Consider the following 20168-nt stretch of genomic DNA (forward strand, 5'->3'; position numbering starts at 1 on the left):
AGCAAAATAAAGTCAGTTGGTAAGCATATATTATCAGGTCTCTGTGATTTAAAGAAATTGCAAGACAGATTTATGAGACAATAATTTTTTTTAAAAAGCATGCACACAACACGCTCATTACATTCAGATTTATCAAAATACAATATCCCTGATAACATCCAAAGTGGAGAGTTTTCTAGTCAGATGGTTTAGATCTTTTATCAGAGTCTCCCAGCATTTGGATTTATATTTTTACAAACTGGCATACAAAGGTTAACCGTGGTTCTAACGGAGAATGTACTGCATGTTTTTCAAGACATACCTATTAAGGGCCAAATTCTATCCTCAGTTAGGCCAGTATAGTTCGGCTGATTTCAACTGCAGTGTACAAGTGTAATGGATAGAGGTTGTATACATCATGTAGATTTAAAATATATAGGGATAGATTTTGACAGGCCTTTATGCAGTTGGAGACGGGTGGGAAGGATGCAAAGAGCCTCCCCCTTGCATGATCTATACAAGAGCGTGTCACTGTTGCAGTCCCTTTGCTCAAGGAAGTGTGAGTATTGCTTTCTCTGTGCAGCCTGGGGAGGGCAGAGGGTCCCCAAAGAGATGGGGTAGGGCATATTCCTGCTTCCTTGTTGTACCAGCCCAGTCCCCCTACAGCCCATCCAGGCTGTAAGGGGATAGACTGTGCTTCCTACACATGCAATTCACCACTGAGCTCTCCATTAGGGCCTTGGGGCTTTGAACTGCTCCCTACTCAGGGCAGTGATAAATACCACAATTTGGCCCACAAAGTATTATGTGCATTGTGCAAGAGCACTTCACAGCAGTGTGAACCATTTGGTAATATATTACTTCCAAAGTACCCCTTGAATAGAAGAGCCTTTGAAAGTTACTCAAGACATTAACAACGATATGATATTTGTAAATTGCTTACCATTTTCCTTGGACTTTTTTTTTTCTTCATTTCATAGTGTCCCCACACATTTAGAGTTTTCTCCCTCATTACTAAGTTCAGCCAAAAGTTCAGTCCTCTTAATACAAAGAAGTATCTAAGAAAAAAGGCCCTACTCCTGCAGAACACAAGCATAACTTCAATGGGACTCCTCAAAAACTTAGTTAAATATATAATTGTTTAATTGGATTGGGACCTTTTAGAGATTGCTGTCTAGGTAGACACAAATCAGGATCCTTAAATAGGGCTGTCATTCTCTACAGATTTTTTTTCTCCTCCCCTTTTCCATTGAGGATTATTCCTGTTTAACAGAAAGGGCTCAGTAACTCTCCAGTATGAACAGCCAAATCCTTAGAAAAAGGGAGGACATAATATTACAGAATCCCAGCTTCACACAGATGCTGAATTATGCCCCTTCCCCTGATCTGTAGGATTGACAGGACTATGGTAGGAACTGGAGCATCAATTATCATTATTATAGTGTATATTGTCCTAAATGTGCATGGCTCTTTGCAGGCAAATAAAACACAAGGAACCAGATTGTTAGCTGGTATATGTCAGCCTAGATAAACAACGGAGTCATGCTGATTTATACCAGCTGAGGATCTGTCTCTATGTTCCTTCCTGAACAGGTTAGGATCTGAGATGAGAAATGATGCATAAGCAATACAGACAAATACTGACTAGATAAAATTAAAAGTTGTCTGACATTCTGTGCTACATTGAGCCATAATTGTGAAAGCAAAATTTTTAGTAATTTCCATAGGGCGTTTCATATAAAATCTAGTTTCATGAAATGGCCATCAGATGCCAACTCATATCCACTACCATTTCTTCTGCATAACAACATGAGCTAAGAATTAAACTCTCTGAGGCAGGCACCATCTATCTTTGTTTATGTAGTGTTTAGCACAATGAGGTTGGGGCCTCTAGGTATTCCTACAATGCAGATAATAAATAGTTATAAATTTCAGACTTTAGTTTTTCTGGATTGCCATATGCGTGTAATTTAACTTCCTGTAGTTAATTACAATCTCTGGATCCTTCACAAGAGTTTGAAGAGCTGTAATTTCTCTTGAATTTTCAGACTGGAATAAAACTAGTTCTATTAGCCTCTAACCTTCTTTTAAATCCCTCTGCTGTAAATATAGAATTATTATAGCATGTGATGCCCTGGAGAATATGTACTAACATGAATGTCCTGCACCTGATAAACAGGAGAAGTAAGATTCCTATGCATAGGGCATGATTACATATGAACACACATGATTATGTATCAATGGAATCTGTTTAAGATTAAATTAAAACAATATATGAGAAAAATAATACCTCTACCAGAGTACCTGATTTTTTTTAATCTACTGTGTGTTGCAGCAGAATCAAAATATTAATAAGCAGAAAAATCAAGCATTCAGCTTAATTCTAGCAGAAAGATTCTTTTGCTTTCTTTCTCTCTGTTAACTGCTAGGACAGTTTGGCAACCCAATACATTTCCCTGGAGGACAATGTCTTATGCTCCAGAACCTAAACCTTCATTTTTTTTTAAAAAAACTACTTTTAGGATTATGTTCACATTCATGTGAATAGAATTCAAAAAATATTATTTGCCTGAGTCTGCAGACAGCCTGAAACAACAGTTTTGAAGTGCAAATTGCTTAACTTATCTCAATGTACGTTGTTTCTGAATCCTAACAATGAGGATTTAATAACATGGTTAGTTATTTTACTGCTGATCAAAGCACATAAGAAAGGATCATGATCTGCACTATGAATGGCATTTGACTTCTGGTATAGCTTGGTGTGGGTGGAGTACAGCATTTGAAAGAATATCACCTTTTATTTTTTTTAATCAGCCTTGCCTTCATTTGGTTTCTTTTTTTTTTTCTAAATGTCTAATGTCTTTATTTTAAATATAAAATTTGAATGCTGGGTGGAAACAATCACCAAAAAAATTGATCTTGAGGAGGAAAGTCCTATAAAATACTGAAGATTAGTGATGGGGATATAGTATTTACCTTGTTTTGCAAATTATCATATTATTTTCAGAACTCTTGTTCCTGTATGATTGAAAAGTTTGGGGTTTTTTTACAAGTTTTTACAGAAAGAATGCATATAGCTGTTATCCTAATTTATGTCCTATTTTGTTACATTTTCTGAAATCCTTTTATTTTCCAAATTGACAGAAGTTTTAATTAAACACTACTTCCTTAAAAAGAATAAAACTGCTTTAGTCTGATTGTGCTCATAGCCTTTCTCTTTAATCCTCTCCCACCCCCACTTCTACTTTCCTCTAACCAATTTCAGTATTACCAAGGATCTTTCAATCAAACTGACATATATTCAAAACAGCTAACTAAAATTAATACATTCTGAATTTATCCTGTGATTTGAATATTTATTAACTAAAACAACCCCTTGAAACCTAGAGACCTGATATAATGGGAAGAAAAGCAAATTCCAAAAGCAAATTTTCTGGTAAATTGTCCTGTAGAGTGACAGACAATGTTCAGTCCTCTTCACTAATGAATCTATCTTACTGAATACATGGCGTGCGGCTTGAGCGGTAAATGATGTTTTAATGTTGCAGCTCAGAACTGAGAAATACCTTAATGAATTTTTGGAGCTTTATAAATTCTAGAGCTGGCCATAAGAAGGCTCACGTGACTTGTTTTACAAAGATGGTAATTGTTTGGATCCCCTGATTAAAAAAGAGAACAAAACATAGTTATTACAACAGTTTATACTAAGCCCACAGATAGCAACACATTTTCACTGCCAAGTAGTCATCACCGAAGGCATGTAATTAGCAACGTGCCTTCAACTGGCTTGAAAGATACTACTACAGTGTATGCAAATGGTAGGACTTTTCAGGATAAGATATTGAAAATGAAACAAATTACTGACGAGAAACTATAAAACTATAAATATGTTCTCCATGTGAAAGCTAAAGCTTCTAAAGAAAATTGTCTAAGCGTGGCTGCTTCCCCACACTATTTGCTACAAAGTAATCCTTAGTCTTCAAAAATGAAGCATAGTGTAACAGAGAACCTGTTTAATGTAACAAGATTATAGGGCTTGACCTGTTTTCTTCCCTGCCAGTTTCTTAACTGATTAATTTTTAACTGCCTCAGTATCAGAATGAACACTTAAAATCATTCTCCTCTTAGTTACATGCATTTAACTCAGTTGAAATCAGGGAGGTTGCCAGTGTACCAAAGAAGATAATCTGACCCTTGATCTTTTACTGTGCAACTCCATCTATTGGGCTCAAACCCAGCCACATCTATTTATAATAGAGAGTGATGAGTACTGGTGGTCTGAGCCCAGCACTTGGAGACAAGTTCTAACTGGAACCCTGACAATGAGTCCCCATCATCTCTGATAAATCATGGGTTAATCTTTGTTTCACTTCCCCCACATGTAAAATAAGGGTGTCTGTAAGGATTCATTAGTTAATATTTATATAGTGCTTAGAAGATGAATATATTAAGCATCAACATTTTGTATATTTAGGGTTTTTTAAAAACAAATTCTGGATTTTGATTAGCTATAGTAACTTTGTATTATGCCTGGTAAATCTGGCAGTAGTTTAAAAAACAAAAGGGGTGGGGGTGGGGGCGGAAGAATACGAATAGGCAACTGATTACTGCCCAGATGCTCCACGTTTTCAAAAACCTAATGACTGTCACAGTCCTCCCCAGTAAAATTTACACAAATGAGATTTTATGTGATACAAAAAAATGTAATAAAACAAGAGGTGCCTGATTTTTCTCAGCCTGGCAAAGCTGCATAAAATATTGCCCTACAAAAAGCACCTGTGTGTTTTATGGAACGACCTCTAACTGAGAAACAAATCATTTCCATGAAAAGTTAGAACAATGTGGAAGGTTTCATGTTAAATTGTAATATAAACATTTCTTGTAACACTGTGAAATTTATCATGCTTATAACTAGAGATGGGCCAAGTAAGCATTGTGCAGATTATAATCCAAAATCATTTTAAGATGAGGTTTGAAGTTTAGGTACAGAGTGAAACAATGGATACACTTCAGGCAAGAATACACTTTAGAATGTGGTGCTGAAACCTTGTGAGCTGCTCTTACAAGATTTCATCCCCAAATAATCTCTCTTATATAGCTGATTTTGTGGGATTTCCACTGTTTTGGGCTGGATTCAGAAAACAGAAGTCTCCTGTGCTGGATCTAACACCTAGGCTGCACTAAAAGGATATGTTTTGTTGGAAGATTTGAATCAGACCTGCCCTTGCCCCCATTAAATTTGGGCTAATGGGGCAGAAGGAGCAATTTGAGGTTACAATTTGAGACTCTCTCTTATAATTTAACTATATTATAAATATATTCTTCTGGAAACAATAATTTTCACTTTCTTCACTGGGAATTTTTTGCGTCAGTAAAAACAGCAGGATTAGACATGGGTGGTGATTCATAAACACCAGTCACTGCAGCACTGCTGCATCAACCATGCCCTTGACACTTATCATTGCATTTCAGTTCTTATTCATGTGCCTGAGATGATGGCATGAGAAAAGTGAACAGGATTTGGCCCAAAGTACTTCCCACTAACAACACTGTAAACTCAATGTGCTAGGCATTCTACAAACTGAACAAAATTACTGTCCCTACCCACCTATTTGTTCTATTTGTGCAGTGCCAGCACTGTCCATAACTAGGACTCCTACTTGCTATGATAATACAAATAGTAACAATGCAAATGAAGTGTACAACAAAATGTATGATTTCTTATACCTGAGTGCTCTGTTTACAGTACAAACAAGTATTTATCTTGTTATCTGTGCCATGATATTTGGCTCTGGTGTGCCCAAACCATATGAAATATTAATATAAATATTAATTTTCTGTACTTCTATAGTCTTTTTTTATCCAAAGATCTTAGGATGCTTTACAAATATTAATGACCTGTGTGAAGTGGTAAGTACTATCGTGGAAGTAAACTGACAGGTTAAGTGAGTTGTTCACTATCAGCTGATGAGTTAGGAATTGAATTTAGGCATCCTGGTTCCAAGTCCCCCCTCTACATTCCTGTCCGCAATAGTTTTCCCCACCGCATGTGGTGTACATACACACCCTCCAGATTAGCTTGTCATGTTCGTGGGCATAGTTACTGTGTTGGACTAAGGGTGGAAGAAACCAAAAAATACAATTCTACTTCTTTATTTAAATGACAGATTTAAGATTTTGGATGAATCTGTGAGTTGGCAACTGATATAAACTGGAGTGGGTCACTCTTTACATTGGTCTGCCCCACTGCATCCATCAATGCAAGGGGGTAACTAGCTGGATCACCTGTGCAATAACAAACTTCCCTGTGGCTAAAGCCTCATCCATTTGCTTAGGTGAAGTAGCCCAAATGCTAGAGGAAGAAGGCCCTGTAAGTCTCTAGCTAGCAGGAGGGGGGAGAGGCTACTGGATGAAACAGGTAGGCCTGAAAGGTCTGGGGGGTATCCTTCGGGGGAATTCGCTTTTATTAATTCACAGTTGGATGCAATGTGGCGGCTAGCAGAAGCAAGAAAGTGCTCTTCAAGAGTTGGCAGGCGTCTCTGGCCAGGGAATGGCTGGCAATACCTTGACTGTCCCCTGGGGCGGGGAAATACTCTGCCCTGCCTACTCCCTCCTGACTGCACGGGCAGAGGGATCGCCGCTGGGCGCCTCGCACAGCTGCAGACCAGCACGCAGGGAGTGCTAGACCTCTGCTTCCTTTCCACCGCCGCAGCCGAGGCGCCTCGGCGCGGCTGCAGAGCGCAAACCGGAACCTGCACGCGGCACAGCGGCCGAACAACTCCGCGCTGCGCACCCCTGCCTTTTGCACAAACCTCACCTCCTTCCCCCCCACCCGCGGAGACGCTGGGCGAAGGGAGGAGCCTCCGCCGGCCAATGGCGGGCAAACCAGAGTCCTCCCGCTTGCTGCTGCCGCCACCACCTCCTCGCTCCTCCTCCGCTGCTAGAGTGAGACACAGAAAACATAGAGCGAGTGGGCTCCGGGGCGGCGCCCCACAGCCTCTGCCCCGCCTGCAGGCTGCAGCCCGTCAGTCACCTCTCGGGCGGCTGTCGCTGCTGGAAGCTTTGCTTGGCTCATCAGGAGCGCTGCTGCCTGGAGTCACCTCCAGCCCCCCTCTGGTTGGGGGAGGAGAGAAGGGGAAGCGCTGCCTTTCTTTGGCGTGAGGGAGGCTCCGGGGGCTGCGCCGCCTGCCTCTTCGTAGGGCTCGGCTGGGGACTTTGCAGACCGCACTGAGCGGCCCCTGGTGGAGAGGGCAGCGGAGAGAGAGACTGGCAGCGGCCACCCGTCCTGTCCCAGGCGGAGGAGCTGCAGCCGCAGGTCTGGGGGAAGTGGAAGCAGCACCATCGTGTTCCTGGCGTGCACCTGGAGGTAATAATTAGGAGAGGGCTGCGGGGGGACGACCACATTTTGTCCTTTTATTTAAATGTAGACAGAAAAGTCCCCAAACTCTATTATCTGCTGATCTCCTCGCTCCCGGCCTCCCTCCGCCCAACAAACTTCTGTGGTGCAGGCTCATTGGTGGCGGTGCAACTTTTAATGCATAGGAACCTTTTCCCTCTCTCATTTTAATCAGGTCTGTTCACACCTACGGCTCCTGGGTGGCTCTGCTGGTGTGAATGCTCTGGAGCAAAGGCTTTGGAGAGTTATGCGTGCAGCAATTATTTGCTGGGATGTAAATTTACATCAGCGTAGCTTATTAACCCTTCAACTGGCGAGAGACATGGCTTCGTTTCTAGCAACAGCCTTTAACAACTCATCCCAAGTTTAGCGTGGCATTTAGGGGAGTTCTTATTTATTAGCTCAGTTAGCGTCTGTCTTCCTGGTCTGGTACCCAAGCCAGCCCTGTAATTAATAGGTTTTTCTGTGTGACACTGTTGCCCTCTAGTGTTTTAGGACATTGAGAGCTGTGTTGGTAAAAAAATAAAATAAAATATAATCATAACAATACACTAATAACCCATTTGCTGTTAACATTTGAAATCCTCCTAAACCCATGCAGAATTTGGCCATATGCTAATGTTTATTTCAGATCTCATGTATACAGCTGAGAAGTTTTATCAGCCTTTTGAAATTTTATCTAGGTAAATTACTTAAACATGATTTAATTCATTCTTCAGGCCTGTCAGATAATTGTTTTGGAAATCGGAGGTCTTTTGACCAAACAAGAGGAGAAATGGTTTTTTTCATCCAGTTTTTCACCTATCTAATTTTTTCAGGATTAATGAGATACCTGCATTTAATCTGATACCGGGCATCAATGAGGAATATGTGGGAAATAGCATAGTTTTGTGGTGAAGGTACCTGGGAGGCAGGAGAACCGAGTCTTCCACAGACTACCTTTGTGACCTAGGGCAAGTCACTTAACTTCTGTATGATTCATTTTCTGTCTCTGTAAAAAATGGAGATAGCTATGCGTATCTCACAGAAATATTTATAAGTAAATTCAGTGATGTTTGTAAAGCAGTTTGAGATCCTTGGATAGAAAGTACTGTATGGAAGTCAGATGCTAATTTTGGGGGGGAACAGTTTTCTAAACACTATTTCATTAATTTTTGTTTAAAATCTCCTTGATTGATAGATCATTACATTATGCAGTCATCCTATCCACACAGGGCAATATTTTTCCTACTGGTGTCACTCTGCATAAAACAAGACAGCAAAAAGCTGAAGATATCAGAGTTTTAATAACAAAATGAATAATACTTGCCAGAAAGATTTGGAGCGAGTGTTTAAAAGCATAGGAAATTAGGAGGGAAAGAATTTTTGGTCCATCTAATCCATCCCACCTTTAAGTTGGTACACTTAGAAATGTTAGGTCCCCAGATAGTCTTCTGTTCCAGCCTTTAAATTATGTGATACTTACAGCTTTCAGTTACTTTATGTGACAGCTCTTGTCATATATTAATTGCCCTTTCAGTTAAAAATGTCTTCCAAATATATAGACTGAATATCTTTCTTATTTTCCTCAGTGTTCAGTGCTTGACTTTTAAGACCGAGAGAGATTGGTACCAAGTACTTGGAAGCAGTATGTATTTTTATTGGGGATTGAAAATATGAATGCTATCATCTGTACAAACAAATAGACATTGCTACTTTATGCAGTGTCATTCATTAATTCACAAAGGTTTGCATGTTGAGCAACATTAATGTAATAATTTCAAAATAACTCCCTAACTAGGTCAACATTTTATTTTTCCTGGCATATTTCACGATTGTTTGTCTAAAAAATTGCTTTTTTGTTCAGTGTAGTTAAATAATGTGCCAATCATTATAATTTTTAATGCTTATGCTACACAATCCAGAAAATACTTGTATTGTTTCTGGTTTTCATTTAAAACCAATTTTTCATATTACACTTGAACATTATGTTGCAGCTGTGCAGGCAATGGACAGTGTGAAAAGGAGCAGAGCCAGAATGTTGTTTTCAGGTGTTATTAGGTTAGGTGCCAGAGACATAAAAATCTATGCAGCTATATGTAACTGCAGAAATATCATTTACAGTAAATAATATTTGATGGGCAACTCAGGAGGCCTGACTTCACATCATTTTTGTCTTGTCTTTGTAAACCAGAGGGGTTTTCATAATGCAAATGTCAAGAAGAATTTATGTATACCAGTATATAGCAGGAGCATTAGTGAGCATGACTGTGCTGTTCCTACTCCGGGATCAGAGCATCCAATATGTGGTTGAGATAAACCTTAAGTTAAACTAAATGATCTTGCTAGGAGGCAAACTATTTCAAATTGGAAATTATTTTTATAGGCTTTATTTTCTCTTCGGTTTTGGATATTTTCAATTTTTTCATTAATTTTGCTAATGAAACTAGATGATTTTTGTAATATAGTTGCGTTCAAGAAAACTGCTTCTGTTGCGTTAAGAGGTTTGCTGAAAAACACTAACACAATTTTAACTGATAGAATCCACACACACTCCTCCTCTCCCCATTGCTATTTGGATGTACGTTTCTTGAGAAATGGACTCCAAATATACAAGGATGAATTAATCTAGAATTGATGTCATTTCAGTTTTTAGTTCTAAAAATCACAAATACTAATTATGAAACTGAATGGCCAAGGGTATATCTTTCTCCAATTATCTTTTAAGTCCTGCACATAGAAAAAATGTATTTTTTTCTGCACAGAGGACCATTGCAGTAGTCCACTGCACAAAGGACCATTGCAGTAGTAGAGAGCCCATGCATGGGGGACTACATGCTTCCTTATGCACCATGATAATCCCTGTGGCAGATGTTTGCACTACAGTTCAGAGGGGGGCAAATGATCTTGCTGGGGATGTGGGATGTGGCCGCTATGTTCGCACACAGCACAAGTCCACAAGGGGTGCATGCCACAAAGGAGGCTGCAGGCCAGCTACATTAATTTGAATGCCCAGACCTATAGGCTTAAGTGGAGAGATCTTTTTGCAAAGATAATATACACATTTCTAATGCTTTGATATGTGTATGCTTTTAAAAATTGTTCTTGCAATAAGGACATAAGCACGACCTACGATCTCCAGGCTCAATTATGGCAACCCATTAATGTGCCAGATCATCAGCTGGTAAATCAGCGTAGTTCTATTAAAGTCAATTTAGCTACACCCATTTACACAGAGGATTTGGTCATTATATCCAGGAATGAAAACACACACTCAAAAAAGCTGCAAGTGGTACAAAGCAGTTTGTTTGCAAAGTAACGCTGCTTCTTTGTGCACATCATGCTAGTGTGCTGTTCTCATCGCTGGCTTTCCATTGAATACAGAGGGCACTTCAATATACCAGGTCTAATATTCAAAGCCCTTCATGGGGATTGGCTCTTGCTACCTAGGCGGTTACCATTCCTATAACCATGACCTCCCACTGCAACTGTGTTCCACCGGAACAATGAAATTGTCAACCAATTGGAGGAACTCTAGTGGATAGTATGGGAGACAGGATTTTCCCAGGAGCTGAACTGAGATTGTGGAAGTTGTTCCCACAAAAGAGAATGACAACCATGGTACTCATTGCTTCCAGAGTTTAATGCAGAAGCTCATCTCCTTGATTTAGATTTATTTCCCTTAGTAAATTCTTCTCACATTCAACAAATATATTTGCACACGCATCAACAAATTTCTAGCTATTCCAGTTACATATGGGGAAGACAGAGATTATTTCTTGTTATCTTTGAAAGGCCCTCTTAGATTACATGTTAGGAGCTATGTAGGTACTTGGATTAATAGATTCTGGTCTCAATCTGCAGGTGGATACTTAATGAATGCAAAAGTCTTAATGAGATTAAATTAGGAATTCTCAGGCAGAGTTCATTGTTGGAGAAGTGCAGAGGTAGTTTGCACTGCTTCAGACATTTTCTTTCAAAAGTCATTGTGTAGTATTGTAAAATGATGGTCCAATGCCCTATGATAGTGGGAGCGTGATATTTGCTTGGGAACTCTCTTTTGTCTTGTGAATCAAACTACCACAATCTCTTCATTCAAATCACTCCATAAAATAGATTGTTTTCAGGAAGTATTTCAGTGATAGTTCACCATAATAAGTGTTCTTAGAAACAAAACAAAAATCCACAAACACTCTACCACTTTGAAGTCACCATCCAGTTGGTCATCCAAAATATGTTTTGTCCATTTTATTTGCGTTTTGTATTGAAATTTGTTGCGAGCTCTTTTCTCTAAGTTCTGTACAGTGTTAACCTTGCCATACCATGGTTATCAGCCACTAATTAATGTCTATTCAGACAGCGAACATGCTGAAATTACTCAATAAATAATAATAAATTACAATTAATGCCCAGATATATGAAAACATAAGGTATATTTTCAGTCAGCCAATTTAACTGCAGATGCAAGGGTCTGAGCACAAATTTTATGGGCACAAATTGAGGCAAGGTTAAGAGGTCATTTTCAGACAGATGTCTCATTGATGGACACAGTCATTCAAGACTGAGCTTTTTCTTTGTTGTCTTACTTCCTATTAGATTAACCATCTCTTTATTGCTAGCTAGGCTGATAGATCCTCTGAAGATAATAGCTTAAGCATGTAACAGTGTTCACTATTTAAAAGTATTCTGTTGATCCTTGTAACAAATGCAGGTTGCCATTTAATATTTATTTTTAATAACATTTGCAAATTCTCTTTTTCAGACAGCTGTCTCTACTTTCTAGAGATTCCTCTCCCCTCCCCCAATTTTGAATAATTTGCCTTTATGTTTTTGGGCTTTGAACACAGTGTGCAACAGGAAGTGCAAGTTGTTGTGCATTAGCACAAATGTGAGTGAAGGCTATGTCCAGTTGCAAGTAAAGATAAGAACTAAGTGTAAGCCTTTCCACCACGTGTGGTAAGTCTCAGTACACCTGTATGCCCTTTCCTTTACTCTCAAAAAACACAGGGTAAAAAAGGGAAGGAGAATTAATTTGTCTGGAAAGACATAGTCGTAAGTGTAATGCCTGTCATATAATGAGATGCAGAGCTATAGTTTCACCACTTTTCCATAGTCCTGGTATTAAGCGGGAGAAACTTGGGTGCTATGAAGTAAAGCTTCCATTAAAGCAGGATTGGTTCCCCTGAGCTCAGTTTCCTGCTTATTACCTGGTGTGTATACTCCTTCCTTGCGCCGTGTGGAATCAAACACCTGGGATGTAGTTAAAATTGAAAAAGTTAAAAGGATATTGTTGAATTTTTTTACTTTTTAGTAACCCCCCAAATCAGAAGTTTGAAAATAAAAGGCCTGCTCCAGTCCCAATTTAAGCTGGGAGTTTTGCTATTGACTATTATAGATGCAGAAAGAGTCCCAAGAGTCTTTCACACACTATTAATCTTCTCCTTTCTCCATTTGTAAATATTAGTTTGTGCTCCACAAGAAATGCCAGAAAACTTACTCTGTCTTGTTCAGTTATTTTCCGTCTTGTGCACCAAAAATAAATATTATCAAAAGGCCAGAAATAGGAATTCCTAGCAAAATAGTTTGATAACTTGACAGAAGCAGAACACGAAGTATTGTGAGCCAAAGACCTCTAAAAACATGCCCGCTGTATACCCGTTAGCATATGCAAAAATATATAATTGTGCATCATCTGCCAATTTTGTGCACACAGTGCAGGGTTTTGCTCTTACAAATGGATTTACCCACAACTATTGTGTGTGAGACCCATTACAGTTTGACCCTATAGATTTTATATATATATAAGCAATGGCTGTTGGCTTTAAATTTTGTGGACCCGTCAGTGTTTGTTTTAAAAATATAATATACCTATCTCTCTCTGTTCCATTAAAAATACGTTAAGAGGATATGAGGGATGTGTGGTTCAGCACTCAAAAGTTGGAAAAGACAAAACTAAGGTTGCAAACACAACCTAACTATTGACCCCTGGTGTTTATTAAGTATGATACATTCTGTAATTACATGGACATGTTCTGTTTCCTAAATAATACTATATAACAGGCGTAGTCAATTATTTTTTGTCAAGGTCCAAATTTCTTGGTCAAAGTATAGTCAAGGTCTGGACTCCAGCGGGAGGGGCTCCAGCCTGGCAGGGCTCCATTTAGGGAAGGTGGGGAGGCACCTGTCTCCCTGAGTTACATATCACTCCTGGGCGGCCGGAGCTGCCTCCATAAATGGTGCCCCTTCTATCACCTCCTTTGACCAGGGACACACAAAGCATGGTTGCCACAGTTGGGCTAAACTGCAAGCAGGCTTGGGCTGCAGTTGCCCCTTCTGGCCACTTGAGCATGCTGTGGCTCCAGGGGAGCAGGCAGTCAGATGCCTTCGCTCCTGCTGTTCTTCCATCGCAGGCACCAGTGGTGGACGGTGGAGGTGGCAGCAGCCCCAGCTCCCCCAAACTCCAGCACATGGCCAGTCACTCCTTTACCCACACTAGCCCCTTCTCCCAACTGCCCAGGGCCCTCCAGAGTTTCCTGGTCCACTTAAAAGCCTCTGGCGGTCCAGATTTGGCCCATGATCCACCTATTGACTACACCTACTGTATAATATTATAAAGTTTTGTTGCAACTCTACGTCTTGCAATACTTGCTTTAATCTTCTATATTTAAATTAATTTTATTGTCATGTTTTTCCAGTTTATATTTTTACATAGGTATTACAGTAATTTTGTCAGTAGCTGTTATCCTTTCAGTCAGCACCACAGCTTTCTTTAGGTAAAGTTCAGGATATAAATTATAAATTTAAGCAGCTCATGTGCCAGCAAATTTCCATTATTACCCTGTGTTATACTTAATATGGCGTATGTTCGAGTTCATAAGAATGGTTTACCCTGTACTTTTTGTATAAAATACTTAATGTATACAGAATAATACACAGTAGTACACACCTGTGACTAACATAGTAGAAAAGATTGTTAATTTCTATTGTGTTATCTGAGAAATGGTGTGTGTGAGCATGTAATGAAAGACTGTCTCATCCACACACAGGGCACAGTAGGGCAGAGGTAAGGATGTGCATGCAACTTTAACTTTGGCATATCCTGACTTTTTGAGTGCAACCTTAACATAAGAGTGAGTGCATTTAACCATTTAGTTATTTAACAGTCTCTTAACTTGTTTTTTTAGTGTTGTTTTGAAATGCCCTAAGTGTGGCTGGAGGAGAGGAGGGAAAAAGTGGGTTTGCTTGCTCGCTTGCTTTTTAGAAAACTGACAGGAAAAAAATTAATGTGAAAATATTTGGCTGGACACCACTGGAACACCCTGTGTCCTACACTTCAGGAGTTCCATAGGAGGAGTCCCGCTCTTGCCAATTTTAGAAGGTGTGGTGCTTTGTATCTTACAAGTTTTTAGTGAGGGCCAAATCCTGCCTTCTTTTGTGTATGTACAGAGGTTCTCCTGGCAGCAGAATTGATAGTTTCCTGTGCATGTGGGGGCAGGATGTGAGAGTTGGGCAGTGGATATGCATGCTCATGAAGAATGGAGCTCAGTCTGCAGCAGCTCTCTGCCAGTTTGACCCTCTCTTCAGTGTGTGTAGCATGTCCATCTCTGTGCTTGATCCATAGAAGAGATGAGTCTGTTACAGCTGCCAGCTATGGGATCCAGGGCCAGATTTTAAAAGGTATTTAGGTACCTAAAGATGCAGATAGGTACTTTTGAAAATCCTATTAGGTGCCTAACTGTCTAACTCCAATTAAAACACCCTTTAAAAATCTGGGCCTTGTTCTTTTTACTGAAGATGTAGAATTTCTTAGCTCTTGATATCCTGGCCTCAGTTACTGATGACTAAAGTGGTGGTGGTTATGCAAGCACACTGGAAGTAGTTGGGGCTAGACTACAAGTGGGGCTGGAGGATCTCTCTGGCTCCAGACCTGTAGAATTAGGAAGTGCAGAGGAGAAAATTGTGAGTTATAAAATATGAATGTAATAAATAATGGGGCGGGGAAAGAGATTAACAACTGGTTCAAACTTTACAAAAGAAACTACTGAAGTTCCGAGTTGTTAATTTCTGAACCTATACTTAGCAATGGTTTGCCTGCTATCAGTTAGTTGAAATGCAATAATATTTTATGGATGTATAAAACCTCTACTTTTCTTTTTCTTTTAGACTATACCTTCTATAAAGCTTGCTGAAGATAGACATATGTGCTGCAATGGTGACATAAATTATTAAGCAGGACTGGAACGAGTTGTTGAAAAGTTGAGGGTTTTTTTTAATGCTGCTGCTGTGGGAAGCAATCTAAGGCAAGTATACAACATGAGTTTTATCATGAAACTTCACAGACATTTTCAAAGAACAGTTCTCTTGCTTGCCACCTTTTGTATGGTGAGCATTATTATTTCTGCTTACTATTTGTATAATGGCTACAAACAGGAAAATGAACTTTCTGAGGTCTCTCCAGAAGTGGAATGTGGTGATTTTCAGCTGTTGCCATACAAGTTAATGGAGCTGAAGACAATGAAGCCCATTGATCCCATGAGGACTGATCCGGCAGTGCTGGTGTTTGTGGAAAGCCAGTACTCAACACTCGGTCAAGATATAATAACAATTCTAGAATCCAGCAGATTTCAGTATCACATAGAGATTGCTCCTGGGAAAGGTGATCTTCCGGTGCTTATAGACAAAAATAAAGGCAAATATGTTCTCATTGTATATGAAAATATTTTAAAGTATGTGAATATGGACTCATGGAACAGAGGCCTTCTAGATAAATACTGTATTGAATATGGTGTGGGTGTCATTGGATTCCATAAGGGCAGCGAGAACAGCTTGCAGAACATTCAGTTTAAGGGCTTTCCTTTCCATGTTCATGGCAATCTGGGTGTTAAGGACTGTTGTGTTAACCCTCATTCCCCATTGCTTCATGTAACTAAATCCTCTAAGCTTGATAAAGGTCCCTTGCCTGGAAATGACTGGACAGTTTTCCAGATTAATCATTCAGCCTATCAGCCAGTGATATTTGCAAAAATAAAGACTACAGAAAACCTCCCACTACCCATCACTAAAAGGGTTCTCCATGCCACCGTAGTTCATGACTTGGGGCTTCATGATGGGATTCAGAGAGTTCTCTTCGGCAACAACTTGAACTTTTGGCTACACAAACTGATCTTTATAGATGCCGTCTCTTTTCTGTCTGGGAAAAAGCTCACATTGTCCTTGGATAGGTACATTCTTGTTGACATAGATGACATCTTTGTTGGGAAGGAAGGAACAAGAATGAATGTCGATGATGTACAGGTACAGTATATGCAAAAATCACTGTTCTGCTACAGCAAAAGCTTCAGCATGAATTCTTATTTTTTAAACTGAAAAATTAATATTTGAAATTTGCCAAAAATGCAGATCTGCACTGCTGCACCAGTATACATGTTTGGCACAGGAAATATGCCTTGGGTTTTGGGGAGACAGACTCCTTCTCCCTTGCAGGCTACAAAGCTCCTTTTTGGCAGCTGCTGCAGCCTCAGGGTGGGAGTAGAGTATAGAGCCTATTAACTCACCCCTTGCAAAGCTGCTGGATGGATCATAGTGGCAGAAACTCTCACCAATCCCCCAAGTACTCTCTGAAGTGACAGAGAAGGAGCCCCTGCTGAGCCTTGTGCTGGAGGAGTGTGCTCCTGTTCGAGATCTCTGACTTCTGCTCTCCTACTGACCATGGAAATTGGTTCTGCTGTATCCAGAGCCCGCTGCATCTGTGAGAGGGAATAAAGGGGATAGGGTCTCCCACTAATAGCAGCCAAACTTGTAAAACGTTAAGAAATTGCAAAGGATCTGGTTCTGCAAGGGGCTGAGCATTTCATGGGAAATGTTTCCTTGGGAATTGAGGGTACTTACACTTTCCAGGATGTCTCCAGAACCTCTCAGGATTGGGCCCGAAAAGCTATATTGTTAGTATGTAATGCATGCATGTTGCCATCAGCCATTCTTACAAGCAGAAGGTGAATGAGTTGATCTGATAATAAATGCCAACATAAATTTTAAAGACCATATTTGATTATTATCAGTGTATGAAGTGTCAGGAATTAGTCGCAGCATTTCACCCCTCTTCTCTCCGTATTTTGTGGCTCTTGCATGCAATCAAGCTAGTGTTTATACATGTCTGAAACAATCACTCTGTCTGCCAGTTGTTGACTTTCCAGTGTTTGTTTGAATTTTCCACTATTTTTAGTAATAAACACCTGTAGGGTCCTCTTTCACTCTGTGTTGCTCTTCCATTTAAGTAGAGTGGTGGGTTATGGGTGGCTGAGGATGACCTTTGAAGCCTGTTGTTTTTATGCTGTACAGCTATTCTTTTTTGAGAAGAATCTAGTAGTAAAACAGATGGCCAGAGAACCCCTTGCAAAAATGGAAATCTTTGTTCTAGAAGCTAAAAATTGGACAGACAATGAAGATATTTGTTAACCTAGCTATTTTGTGCTCAGGGTACAATAAATGTTGGCACTGTGAGAGCTGAAAGAGAGAACTCAGAGGAGGAAAAAAGGGTAATATTATATTAATGGGTAACATTTTGCTAATTTCAATTTTTTTTAAACTGTACTTAGTTTAAAATTACACTTGACACATTCTTTCCGTTTTTTGAAAAATGTAAAACAGTAACCTCAAAGTGTATTAAAATTGACATATTGCTGATATAAAACTGTTGGAGGCTACCCAAAAATGCTTTCAGCACATATAGATCCTTACACAATATATTTCTTGGATACCTAAGGAGTGTCATACAAATACAGACAGGTACACAAGAAAAAGGGCACTGTAATCTCTGTTTGTATGTGGAGGGTAGTTGCAGCATTTCATTTTGGTGTTTGAGAACCTCTTAAATGTGAAGTTGAATTACAGGGAAGATTTAGAGGCTGCTCCTGCTCCCGCTCCCCTTCCAGTCAGTGACAAAGCTGCTTTGAAGGACTGAACTAATGAAATGCAGAAATAAAACGTGAATTAAGAAATAATACATGTACTCCACTATAATAAACTATGAGGATCAAAAATAGTATCTTTCCCATTGTTTATTTCTGTGAAGTGTGAACCTCAAAATGATATTTTTGGGTTGTTAGAATAATAATTCATGGAAGTCGTTACCAAAAGCAATAAACTATACAGACAAATTAAAAGACAGTAATTGGGAATAAAACAACTTTAACTAATTCTTAAGAAAATGAAAAAGTGGTGAGCCTTGTTGTGAGACTAGTTCATAGTATTTACAAAGAACTTACTGCCAAATGAAAAAAAAAATCATATATAGAAAATATCAAAGCACAGATCATTTCTGAACCAGTACAACAGATGCAACTATTTAAATAGAGTTGTTTTCTGAAACAATAGAACTGGAAAAAAGTGTTCGCTTCAGATCCTTAATATACTTACGTTAATGTGTTCTATTAAACATGTTGTTAGCACTGTCAGATGCAATGCATCTCCATTACTATTAATATCAAAGGAGTTATTCTCTGCAACACAATGACATGCTGAATGAATGAGGTAGAATTAATTTGAAGCAGCTGAATATATGTTGTTGAAAACCATATTGGTGTATAAATGCCATCATATTAGATATAAGTGATAGTGTTTTATTGAGTTCTGCTGCACTGACTGTACCACAGAGAACTGTGTGCCTCAAGTGTGAAAATAGACTGCTTAGTAGGGATGTTGTTTATATTCAGTATCCATGATTAACTCACTTTAGCTAAGCTAACAACATTTAAATTCTAACAATATAGCTTTGGAACTGATGCTTTTTTATCTATTTCAGTTTCACATCAAAATTACAGAGTCGTTTGACATAAAACATCTTTCCTTTTAAATCTAATATTAAAAACTTCTTGCCATATTCATTCACTGGAGTTATAGTAGGAAGTCACACTGGGATGCCAATGGAGCCTTTATTGTTGGTCTGGAGAACCGAACATCTTAGTTCAATTTATGGTTGGGCCTTCACAAGTGCTTTGAAGAAGCCAAGAGTACACCTACCCCTTCCCCTACACAGATCCCACACAGTGGGTAGTAATAATTCATCTCTCTATGCTGGGGAACGTAGGCTGGGTAGAACAGCTAGTGCTGCCACCAGGAGACCTTAGAAGAAACTACTCTGGGTAGGTTTTGACCTGTCCAGAGCTGCACTGCGTGAGCTTACGCTATACTTTTTCCATGGTGTAATGAGACTCACTGCTATCTGAGGTAATGTGGGTTCAAAAGACATTATGGCCTAATTCTAGTTACTAACTTGTTATTAAGGATAAACAGAATGATTGACAGTACAAATTAATGTTCTTTCATAAATATTAAGAGGGCATGATAGATACAAAGGCAGTACAGCAGAGCTGAGGCAGCGTGGGTTATGAGTTCCAGTAAGAGTACATATGGACTCAGATTTTCAAAATAACTCAATATTTAGTAACTCCATTTAGGCACCTAAAGAAGTCACCAGAACAAGGGGAGCTACTGGGTAGTGAGCACTTATAAGCGGCCATTTCATTGAGGTGTCTTAATGGGGGCTGAGCACTTTGAAAATAGTTATTATAAAATATACTGATTGTTTATCCTAAAATCACTACTCACAAAATCTATAGCTACTCCTTTGACATCAGGAGGAACTGAGTGTCCTCAGCATCTGTGAAAATCAGGCAGACGACATCTCAGCTTCAGCACCCAGGCTTTTGGCATACAAAATTAGTGAACGTTTCTGAAAAATCTGAAGGCATAGGACTGTTTTTCCCCTAAAGTTCATCAGTACAAAAACTAATGATGGGCAATCAGGCCTTGCTGT

The 20168-nt window shown here is 39.3% G+C and overlaps 1 protein-coding gene across 1 annotated transcript in view; it reads left to right on the plus strand.

Annotated features, from left to right (window-relative positions):
- Positions 1-20168, plus strand: part of LOC137160227 (bifunctional heparan sulfate N-deacetylase/N-sulfotransferase 3) — a 127924-nt gene that overhangs the window by 6482 nt on the left and 101274 nt on the right. The window contains exon 3 of the mRNA XM_067558684.1: positions 15518-16648. Within this exon, the coding sequence (XP_067414785.1) occupies positions 15668-16648 (981 nt within the window). The 5' untranslated portion in view covers positions 15518-15667. The remainder of the gene's footprint in view (positions 1-15517; positions 16649-20168) is intronic.

Source organism: Emydura macquarii, unplaced genomic scaffold (assembly GCF_026122565.2).
Source record: "Emydura macquarii macquarii isolate MOO-44397 ecotype Brisbane River unplaced genomic scaffold, CSIRO-AGI_Emac_v2 contig_2171, whole genome shotgun sequence".
Taxonomy (NCBI): Eukaryota; Metazoa; Chordata; order Testudines; family Chelidae; genus Emydura; species Emydura macquarii.